The 18,127-nt window shown below is 40.6% G+C and overlaps 2 protein-coding genes across 3 annotated transcripts in view; both read left to right on the top strand.

Annotated features, from left to right (window-relative positions):
• The window catches only part of LOC308321165 (SR-related and CTD-associated factor 4-like), a 35,580-nt gene extending 29,819 nt beyond the window's left edge, over positions 1-5,761 (top strand). Inside the window, exons 17-18 of the mRNA XM_080771999.1 lie at positions 2,057-2,195; positions 3,962-5,761. Of these exons, the coding sequence (XP_080628125.1) occupies positions 2,057-2,195; positions 3,962-4,392 (570 nt within the window). The 3' untranslated portion in view covers positions 4,393-5,761. The remainder of the gene's footprint in view (positions 1-2,056; positions 2,196-3,961) is intronic.
• Positions 5,762-5,970: 209 nt separating this feature from the next.
• Positions 5,971-18,127, top strand: part of LOC308320768 (rho guanine nucleotide exchange factor TIAM1-like) — a 53,012-nt gene continuing 40,855 nt past the window's right edge. Inside the window, exon 1 of one of the 2 annotated variants that reach the window (XM_080771429.1) lies at positions 5,971-6,109. The gene's annotated coding sequence lies outside the window, so the exon portion shown is untranslated. Of the gene's footprint in view, positions 6,110-16,441; positions 16,582-18,127 lie in introns of those variants that run through there. The other variant, XM_080771430.1, reaches the window with a different exon arrangement.

Below are 18,127 nucleotides of genomic sequence, written 5' to 3'. Positions count from 1 at the left end.
ACCCATGAGATTTTGAAGTGTGTGTGTGTGTGTGTGTGTGTGTGTGAGAAGAGAGAGAGAGTGAGAGAAACATGCTAATTATATTAAAGGGTAAAGGTGGTTGCACACTGGATGTGTTTTTCGGGAAACCGATGGAGAAACGCCGCTAGAAATCCGAAACACGCGCTCTGTGTTTGTGGGGACCTTAAGACCACTTTTATGGAGGTTTGGGTTTTGTAGTTTCCTTGCAGTGATGTAACTCCAAATGTGGACAAGAAATTAAATTGCTCCAGTGATTATTATATATTAAATTGATAATTCAAAATATGTAAATTGACTTACCGGTACATTGTTTATGTACCGGTACTAAAAGAGTGAGTTTGAGAGCTGTTACAAACACAAACAAGACAATATAGACTATAGAGCATCACCAAAACTCATGTGGTTTTATTGAGTGGTGCAACCACTCCAAGGAACAGTAATGTTCCTGTGTCTATATATCCCTATGTTTAGGGTACCAACGGGGGGCGCTCTTGCACCACTCACTTCAGACAGGTCTGATTTTTTTTAACTTCCTGTTGATTTTACAATTTAAGATCTGGATCCACGGATCCAGTCCGGGTTTTCTTCCTCCATAAAACCAAAATGGTTTTGGTGATGGTCTATAACTCTATATTGTCTGAATCAACTTTGTGTTTATTTACGTACTAAAAGAGTGACTTTGAGAGTACAATGTAAATCAATGAGCATATTTTGAATGATCAATTTCTAATCACTGGAGCAATTATTTTTGAGTGGTGCAATCACTCCCTTACGGAGCTATGTGTGTGGCTGGGTAGCTGGCTGGCTGCTGGGTATGAGCATGAAAACAGCATGGTTGTTTTTCACCACCTGTGTGCAACCTAACGCACACACAAACACAACGCACGTATTAACTGTATATATGATGCTTTCGGGTGTACCAGTACAGTACCACACGGTAACTCTGTCATTTCTCAACCGTTTCGGACGTGGGGCGGCACGCCGGAACCCCCCCGGCCCCTTGGTTTACAAACTGTTTCAGTGTGCTTTGTATTTTTCTTGAAGTTGAAGTGGTGTATATATATATATCCACAAAGATTCCTTAGTGATGGAGCTTCACAGAAATATGTCCGCTTATGATGAAATAGGCTTCTCAGTTCAATCCCTGGGTCCTCCTGGCTGTGTGTAAAAATGTCCTTAAACAAGACACTGAACCCCATGTCTCTCGAGCCAGACTGTTGCCTCCCACAATTTTGTGGAATAGTTGTCTGGTTAGTGGCTACGTGAGACTACTGAACCCCTGACTGCTCATAATGAGCAGGTTGGTTATCCTGATTATATGTTATATATACCTTGTAACTTTCTAAACTCCACAAAGTCCTTTTTTAGATTTAGATTTTATTCTGTTTTTGTTTCTTTGTTTTCTTAATCAACATTATTAGATTGTTGTTTTTTATTCATTTATATTATTCTAAAAGATGGAGGTACGTATATGTATTGGTGTGTGTTACTGTGAGTAGTATGTGTGGTTTGTAGGGATGCACCGAATATTCGGGCCAAGGAAACTATTCGGCCGAATAGTGACCAAAAATGCATATTTGGTATTCGGTTGGTGATTTTAGAGGCGAAACCGAATAGTCAAAGAACCAGGGTTAACTTTCGTAACCTACTGTTTTGTTGTGATGACGTGATCAAAATGTAATCATGTATTTTGTCATAATCATGTAGCTCTTCAACAAAGGTATGGCCATGACAGCAATGGTACACTAAATGGTCAAATAAATAAATGATAAATATAACATTAATCATATTCGGTTTTCGGCCAACTGTTTCCTATATTCTGTATTCAGTTTCTGCGAATTTGTCATTCGGTGCAACCGTAGTGGTTTGTCAAGCGCTGCCGGTATATTAATGGAGTCCATTTACCATTTATACTAAGGAGTAGCTCCTGATTGAGCTCATGAATCATCCACGTACAGTTTATTTGCCATCAACACATAGTGGCTCAAAGTGTTGTTTCTTACTGATATTCATTTGATTCGTTTGTGTCTTTCAGGTGCCAGTGGTTCCACAGGCCATGCCCACCGCAGGTCTTCCTGTCTTTCCCAGCCACATAGTTATGTCCCCTACTTCCATCCCTCCTGGAGGCACCCCATTCATCCCTGCAGGGTTCGACCCTACTAAGCTATTGCCTGGTAAGATTCCTGATGGGAATTTAAATCATATTTAAAGAATAACCTAAATGGAGAAACAAATGTCTACAACATTCTTTGCTTGGAAGGTTCAATATGTGGCCTTGAGTATGTGAAAAGATGTGTATCTGCGCTGTTGGGCAGATAAATTAAATGAATGCCCTATTTTATACTTGTACGGCATCAAAAATAGCCAATCAGTCATTTTAAGTAGGGATGCACAATATAATCGGTAGCATAACGGGAACCGGCCATATTGGCCATAAAAATTCCATATCTGTATTGGAACGGTCTCAAAATAATTCAGATTATTTAATCCGTTTTCACCAGCATAAAGATTTTTAAATGAAAAATGTGGGATACCTGATGACGGTCATTTAGACCGAAACGTCATCTTAATAAAACTGCAGCTCTATAAGTGAAGAAAGTGTGCGGGACCCTTTTTGAGTGGTGCAACCACTCTAAGGAACAGCAATGTCCGTGTTCATGTGTGTGCCTATGTATGTGTTGGTTCATGAGCACCAGTATGACTATGACTACCGTACCAGTAGGGGCGCTGTTGTGCCAGAAACAGAGAGAGATAGTATTAGTGCTGCACTGTTGCCTGCTAATGAGAGAGAGGAGGGGGGGGGGGAAGAGGGGAGTTGCACCACTCAGTTCACATGGGTGTGATTTTTTTCCTCATGCTTCGTATTTGGTTGCCGGCTCCTACGCACCTGTCCTTGTAGGTGTGCACAAGGCCTTTTCCCTAATTTAAAATGTATAAACATCAATGAGTTCAATATAAATCAAACTAGCACCTCTAGTCTAACAAAAGCCAAATCAAATATGATGTAAAATGTCATGATCGTGCAAGCCTAATTTTAAGTCATCTTGCTGTTTGAATATTATGAATTTGAACAACTGCTATATTCTATCGATATGATGTATTGGGATACAGGAGTATACATGAGTTACTCTTACCTGCCATACCCAATTAGGGTTTTTAAGTAAAACGTTGAGTACTTTTTCCACCACTGCTTAAACGTTTACCACTTAGCTAATGGCGCATGCCTGCTCTTTTGTTTGATTTTGATATCCAAGCAGTACCACTTGTCAACCAGTAGTGGTCCTACCAGACAGCAGGGAAACCAAATACATTAACATACTCTACCATACAGAATGGTCAAAATATAATTTTATTCACTAAAACAAGTTGCATAGTGTAAATGGTAAAAAATAGCGCATTTATATAGCGCCTTTATCCAAGGTGCTTTACATAGATTGTGCATTTCATTCACGCACACATTCATACACCGATGGCAGCGGAAACCATGCAAGGCACCAACCTGCTCATCGGGAGCTATTAGGGGTTCACAGTCTTGCTCAAGGACACTTCGACACTAACTCTGGGGGAGCCCGTGTTCGAACTGGGAACCTTGCAGTTCCCATTCAGGCACTCTACCCCTGAAACACTGCCCTGTGTGTAGCTATGCTAAGTAGAGAGGTTAAAGGGATTTGCGCTGCAGAACAGAGCGATTTGAGCCGCCTACAGTGGCCAGTTTGTTGTGAATTGTGAATAATAATAATAATAATATATATATTTTTTTTCTTCTGGGTACCCAAAGTCGCTTTACAGAAAGAGTACAGACATATTTATTAGAAAACTATTTAAAAAGGTTTAAAAGGTTAAAAACAAGAAATCTAAATCAAAAGAGGGACAAACAGGAATTTGTATTGATCTCTACAGTGGCTTGATGTACTTGTGCACTTGTGTTTTTGTTCTGCAGGTTTTTCTCCAGCTGCCGCAGAACCTGTAAAAACTAAAGAGGATTCGTCTAAAGATAGTACAGCAAATAGTGGTGCATCCTCAGATGCAGGCACTGACAGCCAACTCGGATCACCAGCACCAGTGATGAGCCCCCCAGGTCCAGCAGGCTTACCAGGTCCCAGACCTGGTATGCCACCCATGCACCCCCCTCCTGGCATGACAGCCGCTCACCTACCTCCATTCTTCCCACCTCCAAACATGATGCCCCCTCATATGATGCCAGGGGGCCCAATGTTTCCACCAGATAGGTTCAGAATGATGATGCCCTTCCCTCCCCGTGGGCCTCCTTTCCCACTAAGGCATCCTATGGGACCAGAGGGCATGGAGGGAAGGCATTTCCGTGGAAGACCAGGATTTGGAGGCCCGCCATACCAAAGAGGAAGATGGTAATGGTTGACTGGAAGGAACTACTCTGAAGGCTACTAATGATCTGGTTCTTAAGGACTGCTGTACTCTGGGGATGGAAGGATTCCAGAACTTGTGGGGAGAGACTGTGTTTTGCACCCTAGGCCTTTTTTCAGCATCATAATAAAGTACAAAAGACAAAACAACCAGTGGAAGTCTAATTTTCAATGCGGTCCTTGCTAATAACTTTCTGCTTTGAAATCCAGCAGGGACAAGGCTCTATAAATACTGCACATGTTTGTAGCTGTTGATAATGCTTTTGTATATATGAGAGGTCATTTTTTGGTTGTGCTGATTAGTTTGGGGGCGCAAAAAAAGAAAAAAAAGTTGATGTATTTTTATGCTTTGTCCTTAATCTTTTTTTTTTTTTGTGTATTGGAAAATAAGTAATCAATTTCTTAATATGTTTCATATTTAATTATTTTGTTTTTAGTATTTTTGTACAAATCCAACTTTTCAGTCCTCCTGAACAAGTAGCAACAGATGAACATCCCCAAGACAGATGGAAGATCCTATCCTACCAGCAGAGGGCAGAGTAACCATTGTTATTTGTTATCATGAGCAACCTCTGTTCTTCCATAGGTCACACCTTGTTTTGGTGGGTACTGGGTAGTCAAAAAAAGAAAAATAAACTTGACTTGAGTTGTTTCTAATTCAAATGAGAATAACATAGGAGAGGTTACCCTGTATTATTTACTTAAAGAGGATTGAGTTATACATTTTTGGTTAAAATCGGTATTAAATAGCTCTATATTAGTATAGTAATTGCTATAGTGTTTGTGTTTGTTCAGTAACATGAATATATCCAGAGACAACTAACTGAAGTGATGAAACGAATGAGCAGGCAGAAAATAATTAGCACTACAATTGAAGCTGATAATATGCAGGTATCATAAATGTTGGTGACGGTCTGCACATATATTTTTCAGTTTATTAAAGAAGCGGAAGAGAACGTGGATGCCCCGCTACTGAACAAACACTGGCAATGATTATAATCAGAATATTTTTTAACAATTTGTTTAAAAAAAAAAAAAATCACAACACCTTAAAGGCCTACACTAAGTTAAATGTAAGGGAGAAGTCTGACAACGGTGTTCTTCTGCCACCTGCAGTTTGAATTATACATTGACCATGTAGGATTGTTATTCAGCATAATATGCAATTTTCCTCCCAGTGTTGTGTGGTGAACATGGTCTTTTCCCCCGTTGTAAACTTGTATATACTTTAATAATCCGCATGATTACGTTTATTGTACCTAATGGCTAATGTGTTGAATGTTAAAATTAAATCACTTGTGTCACTATTCACCATCTACACCCATGATCTACACACATTAATAAACGTTTATTTTGCTATGTAAGTAAATGTGTCGTGTGTGTATTATACTATCTTCTGCTAAATAGATTGGATATAGAGATTTAGTATTAGATTTAAGAAATGTGGCCCGAAAAGGTAAACTGTAGCCTGTAGCTGATTGGCTTGGGGAATGAGAGACATTCTCACGATCCATTCTTCGCGCGTCCGTCTCCAGGGGAAGCGTGCTCCTCCCCTTACAGCGCTGTAGCAACAACATGCACGGTGCGTGTGGACGCACCGACCTCGGAGCGGCCGCATTCGCTGACTTGGACAACTCCAACCTGTTAAAATGGTTTTATTATTCGATCGGCAGCAGTGGTTTGTTTACTTGAGAAGGTGATAGCAGGTATGTGGCCTATTCATTGATACAAGCTGTCCCCAAATGAGCCTGATGTACTCCGATGACTCCCCAGGGTCCTAGTGCTGTGCAATTGACCGTGCGTGTCAGTCAGTCAGTCAATCATGCAAGTTTATAAGAGCAGACAGTGCCGCACTGACACATTCCGCGCTATAACTGTTTCTCGTGTTGTATAGTGTCATGAATCGGAAGCTTGCTAACAGTGATGGGTGTCTCAGCGCAGCCATCAGTGATTAGGCCGGTTTAGTAATTGCAATCACATTGATATGGCTCAGGCTCATGGGTGCACGCGCACACACTACACAGTCATGTATATATCCGGTGATGTTAACGCAAGACGTTATTGTCTGCCATTCATTCATTGCACATTTGCACTTGGCTGTCTGAATTCGAATTCACCAGCCGCGTATGACGTTGGCAACATGCAAGATAACCTGTCTGTCCGCGTTACCTTGATCCAGAGGTGTTTTGATGCTGCTCTGCTCAGTCATGTAGGCTACACACCGTGCAGCATCCAGTGATTGAAGTCAACGGCATGGCATTTGATTTAGCTCCGTGTGTACTGTGTTGTTGCATGGCAGTGAATATGTGAATTAATTATCCAGTCTTACGCAATACGCCGTGTGACAGCTGCACTCGCCAAAAAAATATTGCAGCATCTTTACACCCACTAGTAAACAGGCCATGTCGTGAAAGGCGTAGCTCGTCTGTGCATAACACTCAAATGACCTTGCTTACTTGTAGCCAACCAAGTTTGTTGCAGTATCGTAGGCCGATTGTTGTAATATTGTTGGACATGAAGTAGTACTGTAGTAGGCTATGCTTGCAATGTTCTTGCTGTCAGTTCAAAATCAGATCAGGCAGCTACTACAGCCTATAGCTAACAGGTAGGCAAGATACATGTAAGGAGCCCCTGCACGGCGGTGCCTAACCACTCCTATACGCTGGTGTGTATGTCTGTCTCTGTAATATGTCTGAGCACGGACAGCTGCAACACCTGGGCAATACCGCTGGATAGCACTGTTGAGCAGCGTCTCACACACAGAAGCCAGGGATGTGGGCTTGTACAGTACAGTACAGTACAGTACAGTACAGTACAGTACAGTACAGGTAGTACAGACTAGAGTACAGTAGCCTATGTGGAGTACAGAACAGTATGAGGAGTACAGTACAGTACGATTAGTACAGTGCGAATAGAGGGTATGCGCGTGACATCATCATCAAACCTGGAAGTTATGCAGGAATGCCTACTGAGTGGCAAAACTACTTTCTATTGCTTTTGTGTGGAACAGCAATGTGCGTCTCCATGTCCGCTTGAGTACGGAACAGTAAGAGCAGTACAGTACAGTATGAGTAGTAGAGTACAGTACGAGTAATACAGTACAGAAAGTATGTGTTTTTTTTTATAGTAGTGGGATCTAGAACTAGAAAACAACAAACAAAACAAAAACAGGCCTGTGCAAACAACATAATGGCATAATGTACATCACTGCTCTTACATCATTTAAAAACAAGTGGATGTTACAAGAATCTGTGTCAACTAACTAACAGGCAGCTTGAAATATCAACATGAGTTCATTTGTGACTCTCACATACAAGTTCAGACATGATGATGATGAACAGGTTTGGCTGATAAACGGTGAGGTTCCTTGATTGAAACTTAGGTCAGTATCCTGTAGTGCACCTTTATCTGTAACTAAAGCTAACTTCAAATTTGGCCAACAAGCAGCCTGGTCATAGGTTTCAGTCTTTGATCAATACAAACTTTGCAACTTGAGTCAGCTGAAAGTCGATGGCCGGTCTACAAAATCAGGGGTCTTGAGCCTTTTCCTATTAGGATCATTAACACAGACCATATCAGCCTCAACTGGTTACAAACTGCAATCCAGTTTACAATCTGTATAATTTGCATCAATTGAGAAACAAGCTTTAGATGTAACATGCCTTGCTTTTATATTGCCATAATAGTTACAGTCGTATCATACGTTAATTTAAGCTTATCTGTGGTTACTGGTAGTCAAAAACTAGGTTGGTAAGTTACCAGCCTAGTTTTTGACTACCAGTATTGGTTACCATTTGCCAATATAAGTTTGCCTGGATCAAAGTAAATGTTTAGGTAAAGTAAGAACCATGCAGTGAATCCAACAGAATTACTTCAGTGTTATGATGTCCTCAGGGATGTAAACTGAGCCCACCTGACATGCTCATACAGAAAACTCTCATTCTCTCTGTGGATCGAAGTGGAGCTAGTTCAGCTTTCTTCTGATTTGTGTAGGTAGGTCTTTCAGATGACATTTTCCATCTCAAAGATTTCTAATCTATAACATCTGGAGGCATTGGGGAACTGTTTTAATCAGACAAAAAAGAATGTCCACACATTCATATGGTAATGCATTGGCTTTTTTGTACAATTCATGACTTTGTTCTTTTTGTGTAAAGATATGTACTACCAACCACAGATGATTACTTGAAATGCGCATAATTTAGATCCTTAAAAGTGTTAGTGTGCTGTGAATTATTCATTTCCATCCCACATTCACACAAATGTTCATTCATTGGCAAAATGGTACCAAGTAAATACTGTAGGCAGCCTAATGTTTAGCTTGGTGCCAACAGTAAATAACATAGGCACTGGGCAGCCAACTGTTTTCAGTGTTCTGTGGTTGATTCGCCATCCTAGTTAATGCAAAAGACAGGAATATACCTCTAGAATGGCCACTTCTTCAACCAAGGACCTTAAAACACAGAGCCAGAGACACAAAGGTAAATGTAGACCTATTTTTATGGAAATTAATGGTTATTAGGGTAACATTACCAGGAACATATCACAACTCAGCAACATTATCTACACATAAGCCTGCTTTAATTTAGCCTAGTTTGCTATTAATAATAATAATAATAATAATCATTAATGATTATATATCCAGCCTTCATCAGTGTGGTGATGATGAAGGCTGGATATCCGTAACGTCTTTATTTCACCATGCAAGAATAAAAAGCAGTCTTGGTGTGAGCGACCCATCACCTATATTTCCATTATATTATTTGAACGGGTAACGCACCTTAAGTCAGAGCACGGTGGTCACAAGAAAAACTAACAGTCACAAAACTTGAAATCTTGCCATGATGAAAGTTGTCTCTTTCCTCAAGGTAAAAGGAGATATTCTTGGTGTTGCAAACTAGTTCTATATTAACTATTCTAAGATCACCCCATCTTATTGGATTTCACAGATGACACTGATAACATACAGTACATTTGATTATTGAACACTATCACACACACACACACACACACACACTTTGCTGCTGTGCAATGTGTGAGCTGTTTTGTGTCTGTATTTGTTGCTGGTGGTGTGAATGAGCTATCACTCTCAATCACCCACATTATATAAGTGTGTCACTAAGCTAACTTATAATGACAGAAGAGTAAATTGAAGATGTAATACTGGCAAGACCATGACCATTACCCCATTTTATGAGATTTTTTTTTTGTTTAGTTTTTTTCAACCAAGGTTCATGTTCTAGGTTGTTATTAGAGAAAGTAAAATATTTTTTTCTTTTCATTTGCTGCTTTCTTTCGTTTTAGGGATTTTAGCTGTTTTTGACAGGGGGGCGGGGGCATTCGAGCATGGAGCTAAATATGTATTTTTTTTACAACATGTTATAGTGATTTATTTTTTAATTATTTACTATAGTCCTAATAAACCCCAGGAAATTTCATCTGGCCACAAAAGATCACGAGATCTACTGAATGTGTCAAACTGACATTGAGTCTATGACACACAGTGTGGCTTCCCCCCCAGTAAGCTACCTTCACATTCAGTAGATCCTGTGATTTTTCTGTGGCCAGATGTAATTTCCTGGGGTTTATTAGGACTATAGTAAATAATAAAAATAGAAATCGCCATAATATTTTGTAAAAAAAAATACATATTTATCCCCATGCTCTAATGCCCCGCCCCTCTGTCAAAAACAGTCCCTAACGAAACGAAAGAAAGCATCAAATAGCACTCATCTTTTACTTGGCTGAAAAAAACAGAAGTTGTCCTTTAATTATAGTGCGATTTCAAACTGGAAATGAAGAATACCGGTATCTTAAATAAAATACCGTAATACGTTTTTGGCCTTATGAATATGTAATAGACAATGAAATGAAAAAGTGATTCCTGCAGATTTGTAGATCTTATCAATGAAATGAATACATTGTAGTACAGCCCCAAAACACTGTAGCAACTTGCGGTTTTAGAACCGCTGTCCTAATATAATCACAATTGCATTCAATATTACCTTTTTCCTATTTAGTCTTATTTCAGGAATAGAATAGAGATACCCCCTGTCCTGAACATACAGTATCACCCTATGTAGGCAGAATGCAGATATACTGTGTCAAGGTTGCAATAGCATAATGGCAATTGGCATTGGCATTACTGTTTTGGAAATGACATTTTCTGCACAGCAAAGATGAGGAGAGCTGTTGAAATGGTGAAAAAGCAACGTATGACACAGGTGCATAAAATACATTTTAGGAATGAATGCATTTTTAAACTTGCATGCCTGGTTTTAAGCATGGCTGTGTGCGCTGCTATTTTGGCAGGCTTCCCAAAGTGCTTATGGGAATCCCTGGGATGTGACAAAAACTATTTTCAAAGCTGGCACACTCTTCAGCAGATTGAGGGTGAAATCATGGGAGATGTGCTGCATATCATATGAATTAAATCTGGATTTACGGATAGAAGATCTAAGCTTTCTTTTGGATTGTAGATGATTACTAAACCTAGTGGGACTAGGAAATGAGAAGGCCCTGAATATGAGTGGCTTGGACCTAGCTGTGGAAACAAGAAAACAAAGCTCTCCGCAAATTGAGTCAACTGGCCTGAGCAGTGGAGTATTGACTTGTGCTTCAAAGGCTCCTTTGAGGTTGTGTTATTCTGAGCAAAAGTGATTTCTTCAAAGATTCTCTTCCAATTACAGTGAGTTAACTACTATTCTACTGATTGATTTGGGTGCACTTAGTTTAGAGAACTGTGGAAGGGATTCAGAGATGACACTTGCTCTGCATAATGGGCATGGGGACATGGCAGATGAGCATGAAAACGTATCAAAACTCAGTTCCTATTTCAGAGCTATTGGTGGCAACTCAGTCATGACCAGCTGTCAGAAATGCGTAGGGTGATCATCGGATTCATGTGGCTGATAAAACAGTGTGGTTTAGATGAATAATAGATTCCAAGTGCTCTAAACTGCTGAGGTTATGACTCACTTTGGGGTGGGTGGAGTGGAGTAGGCTAACTTTACTGTGCCATTAATCATGAGAAAAAACTTCCTGAACCCACATATTTGGTCTGTGGTGTTTGATTTTCACTGCTGTAAGATGTTAAGACTGGACCTTACCTGGATTTAATATCGTCGGCAGTTGTGTGACATATTTCACTCAAAAGCTCTCAGTAACCAGCATGAACAATAATATCCTGTTTTAGTTGAGCTTTCAGAAACTACAAGAACCTATAAATAACTAATAAGAAGGTACCTCTACTCTTCTAAGCCAATCCGTTTCAGATTTCTTGCCATTTCTACATTATTTTACTTTCCATACCAGTGCCTTTGATGTTGACTGTGGAGAGGCAGCCCACCGCTGTGTTTTCCACTAATGATCTCTACCAGCACAGGGTTGGGGTGACTGCTTTCATGGGTTGTGTAAGAGTTGCCATTTTCATTTATAGTTTTCCATCATATAGAGTGTTTCTTTTCAGCAAGGTGAATCATCTGCCTTGTCTGGAGTAGGACACCATGGGGACTATTTTTAGTGTGTGGAGGTCTTCAAGAAAATGCACATGGGATGTATGTTGCAAGGCTGCAACATTCTAAAGAAAATACTTGTGTATGACCCTTCAAATAATGGAATACAATTCAATGTTGTGTAGGCCATTTTTAAACAGATTGGTAGATATTATCTGCAGCATCTTGAATTGAGTGGATGAACATAAAACATATGTTATGCTAACTGTGAATGTAAAATAAAGAATTGCACACACAGGTTCACATTACTATTGCTGTAGAGCCATATAATGTGGTGTGCAGACAGTGCAGTACACTACACTGAATGTCAAGTATTACATTTACATGAATTGGTTCAGCACAACTTGCTCATGCAAAGCAGTACTATTGTGATGCCAGATAACCTGTGTATCACTTACGGTTATTCTTTGATTCAGTTGATTGTACATGCATCCTCTGCTTAAATGATCATAAATGTTATTTCTTTGCATGTATTGTAGGACTGTTGGTATGTCTAATCAATGTATGCACCCCACGGGCAAGTGCCTTTGACACCAGACTGATTACACCTAGGATCTATTACATCACTGTACCCAGTCCCACACTGTACATCATTTGGTGTTCATATATTTGAACGGGTAAGGACCTAGTTATGTATAGTTAATAACTGTTCTGTAAGCATTGCAGAGTGATGTACGTTGAGGGTACTGTACGGAAGCTGTGGTCGCATTTACTATGAAATCGTACATATTGTCCGTCAGTGTATCACTAAAAATCACCATACATCCCCATATATGATGTGACATCATCAGGGATCCCTGATGTCATAGTAAATGTGACCTGCTGTCGCAATTAAGCCCATATATAGAGATCCCTGATGTCATCAATATTGGCAGAAACTCTACATCTGACCTCAAACCCTTAGATCTCCATATGGATATATGTCAGAACCTGTTCATATTCCATATGTTGATAATTCCCCATCCATCCTTCCTCTTTGATGTCTCCCTTTTGACTGATACCTGTCCATTCAAACTCTAGACGGGCCTGCCCCAAAGTTATTAGTGCAGCCACGCCCGGCAGCCAGTGAAAACTAGAGTTCTCAACAGGCCCGAAATGTAAGGCCCGGCCCTACCTGGGCCCTCATCAAACCCTTCACACTCAAGATACTGCCCCCACTGGCACCCTTAGATCTCTATATATGGAGCTGACCTGTTCTGGCATTCCATATGTTGATCTGACCTGAAGTCACCTGATCAAACCCTGTGCACTCAAGACACACTCTATATATGGCCAGTACAGAATTCATTCCATATGTTGACCTGACACCCCCCCCCCCCCCCCCCCCCATGCAAAAGTGCCAGAGCTTGCCCAGCAGTGTGCTGTCACCCAGGTGGATATGTTGATCTGACCCCCCATTCCAAAGCGCCAGTGTTGCCCATAGTCTGCTGTGACCCAGGCGGATGCGTGTATGCAACCTTGCCCTTTAGGGCGAGGTTGCTTCTCGCCCTCAGATGTCTTACCGGTAATAGTTTTCTGCCCTAAGTGATGATATCAAGCTTTAACCAGCTTTAACCAACCTTTTACCTTTTTGTAAGGAGCCACAATAGGGAATTGCTTGCCTATTGCCAACCAATTTCCTTTTCGTACCTCTGCAGCTATTTCACTGAAGGTGTTTGGTAGTTACAGTATTAAAGTAAACTGTGACACCAGGACAGCATCAGCATGTCTGAGGTGTTGCCGTGGACATAGACTGCCATAGACTGCCAAAATCTAACTGCTTCGAATGGATTGTCAATTTGTATTGAATGTCCAATTCAATCAATACCTAAAAGATTTGAAATAATAGTCTTGCGCTGGTGATGAGAAAGCAGAGTCATTTCTATTGTGTGGGTCCATGCCAGCAGGCACCGTTCCTGAAATGCTTGTGGTTGATGGAGATTTAGACTCAGCATTAATGTGTGCATTTCATTGATAGGCAGTTTTATTGTGGTGCAATCAGATCTGGAGCATACCGTATACTTGAGAGAAAAAGATAAAAGAGGTATCAACTTAATACCTTTCTATTTGTTCGTAAGACCCCATAAACCCATGTGGGATGCATATTGCATACATACAGTGTGTGCACTGTGCATATATCCAGTCTTTTTTCAGTACATACATTCAGTATGTATGCAAGTATGTCTTTATTTATCATGTTGCAATCATAGATAAACAAAGTAAATAATGGTCTTTCATTGCATGACCTGAATCTGTTTCTTTTATCTGCTCCTGTGGCTTAGTGTTTCCAGTGAATCTTAATGAAACAAATAGTCACATTTTTTTATCTGCAAGCCAAGATTGGCGCTCTCTGATGGGATAACTCCCAGAACAGAGTGTGTGTGTGTGTGTGTGTGTGTGTGTGTGTGTGTGTGTGTGTGTGTGTGTGTGTGTGTGTGTGTGTGTGTGTGTGTGTGTGTGTGTGTGTGTGTGTGTGTGTGTGTGTGTGTGTGTGTGTGTGTGTGTGTGTGTGTGTGTGTGTGTGTGTGTGTGTGTGTGTGTGTGTGTGTGTGTGTGTGTGTGTGTGTGTGTGTGTGTGTGTGTGAGTGTGAGTGAGAACTTTCCAGCTAATTTGGCACCAATCCCAGCAAAACTCTGAGTCAAATTTCGTACGTAATTACCTGTTTGAAAGCCGGTCCAGTCGTCCAGGACATAGATTATTATTGTGTCTGGTTGCCTCTGCAGACCAGACATTCCTTTCTTTACTATGAAAATCCAATGGTTTAGTTTAATGTTGGGTCACGACCTTGGCTTCAGATGCAGTCACATTGACAGGAAGCCAGTCTGACCACAGCAGTTCTTTTTTATTTTGGTCGTAGTAATCACAAAGTCTAGACATGGCAATTCTTCCATCCAATCTCCTGGACCTCTCTCTCTCTTCTCTGCTTGGTTATCAGGGAGTCTAAACGCAGTGCAGCCTGGGGCTTGTTGTAGCATCGGTATGTATGCAAAGCTGCTTCTGGAGAACACTGTCTCTTGGCTGTATGGCATTCAGTTGAACAGAATAGCACATCTGTAAGGTCTCAATGCATCACAGATGTGACACATGTGTGACTGTAGTTATTGTATTATGTTTTTAGGGCTGTAACGGTCAATGATTTCCTAAGCAATTATTCTATAGATTTGTTTATTGATTAATCAATGAATTGAGGAGCGTGTTTATTTTGAAAATATTATATTAGCCCATTGATAGCTTGTAGATCTGTTATTTTTGTGCAGTTTACAACTAAATTCTATAAAAAACAAATAGGCTAAATATCTTCTATCTACATGTATCTATCTATAAATGCACCAAGTCTCTGTCTGTACGTCTATCTGTGTGTAATCCATGTAACGAAGAACCGTTCGCCCCACCGACTTCAAATTCGACACACCACCGCAGGGGGCGCAGTGGCCGGTGTCAAGTCTGTCGGACCCACGGTTGTCCAGAACCACCCTCTGTCCATATATGGAGCTGCCTGACAAAGAACTCCATATATGGGCATAAAAGGCACATAGACATAATATCTGGGTGGGGCATGCATTTCCAACCCGCTGTAGAGGCCCCACGGGCACCTCTCAATATTTTTGAGGGGCGCTAGCCCCTCCTATAAAGAGCTTTAATGTTTGTCTTTCAATGATGGTTGTTTAAGAAAACGTCATAGACAATAACGATAATTTTTTTGAGGACTAAAACAAACATTAGCACCCGTTGCTTAAACAAACATTATGTTGTAATTGATGTTGTAAGATGATAAGAGCGCCCCTCACTTCACACAGGTGTGATTTTTTATAATCAATTAAATCAGTTACTTTCGATTAAATGTTGCACCCCTAATGTTGTTGCCCTCGGTCCTCTGTAACCTCTGCCTGTTTCATCATGTCAAAATGAAGCCAGACACGACTTGTCATCAGTGACATTATAGCCAGATAGCCACACGACATCGCCTTTGCTATGACAACAATCCTCCAGCCTTTGATTCATTCACTGGCTTGTATAGCAGACCATGGTAGGATGTTACAAATTATGTCTGCAACACTACCTTTGTGCCTTCATTGCTTTTGATGTAACATTTTTTTTATATAAATGTTGCACTGAAAACTAGATTGCATAAAACATATCTGTATATTTTGTTAACTCTTTTTATTTTTTAAGCTATAGATTAAGTTGTCTCTGTATACGCCTCAAGACAAGGCATATTTGCTTTGGATGTGATGCAACCTCTGTGTCTCCATGTGCCAGCAGAATAGCTTTTAACATTTTAGTGTAAATTTGATGCTTCTTACTTGGGAGACGCAATTAAGCAGAGGGGGATGGAGGAGACATTCCTGCTGGCAGTCAGTTTGTACTTGATGGTGGGGGGTGGAATTAGAGAACGGAGGAGGGAGTGAGAAGAAGGGGAGGGAGCAGAGAGTGTGAGAGAGTGAGAAGGGAGGGGAGGGGGGTTACAAACCAGCACTCCGACACTCCCCCTCTATCCCGCAGTTCTTGAACTCATCCTCAGATACACTACTACAGGAGTCAGTCTGTTTTAAGACGTGAAAGAAGAGGCGTATCAATAATCCATTGTATTGAGCTTGATGTTGCTTGCCTCTTGCCCTTGGTGATGTTTTGGACTTTCTCTGGGCTATCGGGAATTGGTGCGTGGCTGGTTGTTACTTGCAAGGTAAGCTGTTTTTGTTAGCAACATTGTGTTTTGGGCTGTGTTTAAGAGGAATAAGAGATAAGGCTGTTCAATTTCAAACCTTTTCCTCTAATAGAGTTTTAAATTAGACATGTGCAGCCAAGTGAGTTGCAAATTTAGCTTTTGTGAGTGGCATTTGCTTATAATATATATTATATATATATATTGTGTGTGTGTGTGTGTGTGTGTGTGTGTGTGTGTGTGTGTGTGTGTGTGTGTGTGTGTGTATATATATATATATATATATATGCATTTTGCCATTATTTCCTTGTTTTTTTGGTGGGGGACCTCAAAGCCTGTTTGGGGTGGAGTTTTTATGTTTATTTACCTCACGCCTTCACCTGTAACACCCTGTATGGTACAACTTTACATTACCGTATGACTGCAGGCAATAAGCTATTGTATTGCTCTTTAGTCACTAGCAGACACAAACAATACTGCTGGTGTCTGCATCATTATAATGACAAAGCAGGTGGTGGTGGTGGTGGTTTTGTGATGCTGGGAAAGGTAGATGATGAATTGCAAATTAGAAGATGGCCAAAGTCAAGGAGAATTCCCAGAGCGAATCCTAGGGGGGGGGCTGAAGGACTTTTCGGTGTGTGAGTTCATTTAAAATCTGGGCTTGCTTTGTGTTAAAGCCGGCATGGGTCCTGCAGTGAAATGGTCATCTGGTGTCATAGTTATGGAAATGCATTGACCGTCCTTAGGCTTACTGAGACTGAAGGTCTGGCTTCATTTTTCTGCTTTAAATGGGCACAATGCTCCTATCATGACTATAGAGAAAACAAGCTGAAAAGGAACTGTGGTGACTGGTGAGTTCTTCCTTAATGGGTGATATGAAAATCATGTGTGCTGGGAGTGCCAGGCCTAGATTTCTTGATACAACATAATGATTCTAGTGAATGAAAACTCAGTAATTATGATCACAGATTTGTATTATTTGTTATCATAAGCTAGTAAACAAAGTGTTTATTGTTTTGTTAATGGCTAACAAAGTTCGTCTGAGATCAGGTGGTCTCAAATAGTTGGCTTGTTATGAAAGTCATACTATGCATGAATAATTGCTATGGCATTACACAGTCTAACTTTTCTTTCTATTTTGCTAACACAGCTCTTACGCCACAGCACGTGGCTTATATTAGTTCTGCCCTTGTCTTGTGTATTGCTTACAAGGTTGTGCTCACTTCTAAGTAGAACATTTAATTTGCAATATACATTATGTACCACATGTTTAGTCCAGCATTGCTTACCCTGCATCAAGACACTGTTATGTAATTAGTTTGCGCAAGCAGAGCGCGCAAGTACTGTGGTCGTGCTCGTACGTGCACGTGTATGCTCGGAGGTATACTGATGTTGATGGTGACGTAATTAAGATATGTTTCAATGTCGGGAGTCGGGTTATGACTGGCTGTCGATGGTGACGCAATTAGGATATGTTTCAGTGTCGGGTGAATTAAAGGTAATGTCTGTATGTATACATACATGTATGTAATCTGAAACCTATATTACGTCACCATCGAAAGCCCGT

This window comes from Protomyctophum bolini, assembly GCF_963924005.1.
Source record: "Protomyctophum bolini genome assembly, chromosome: 9".
NCBI lineage: Eukaryota > Metazoa > Chordata > Actinopteri > Myctophiformes > Myctophidae > Protomyctophum > Protomyctophum bolini.
Note: the sequence above shows the minus strand (reverse complement) of the source record. Positions and strands in the feature narration are given on the sequence as shown.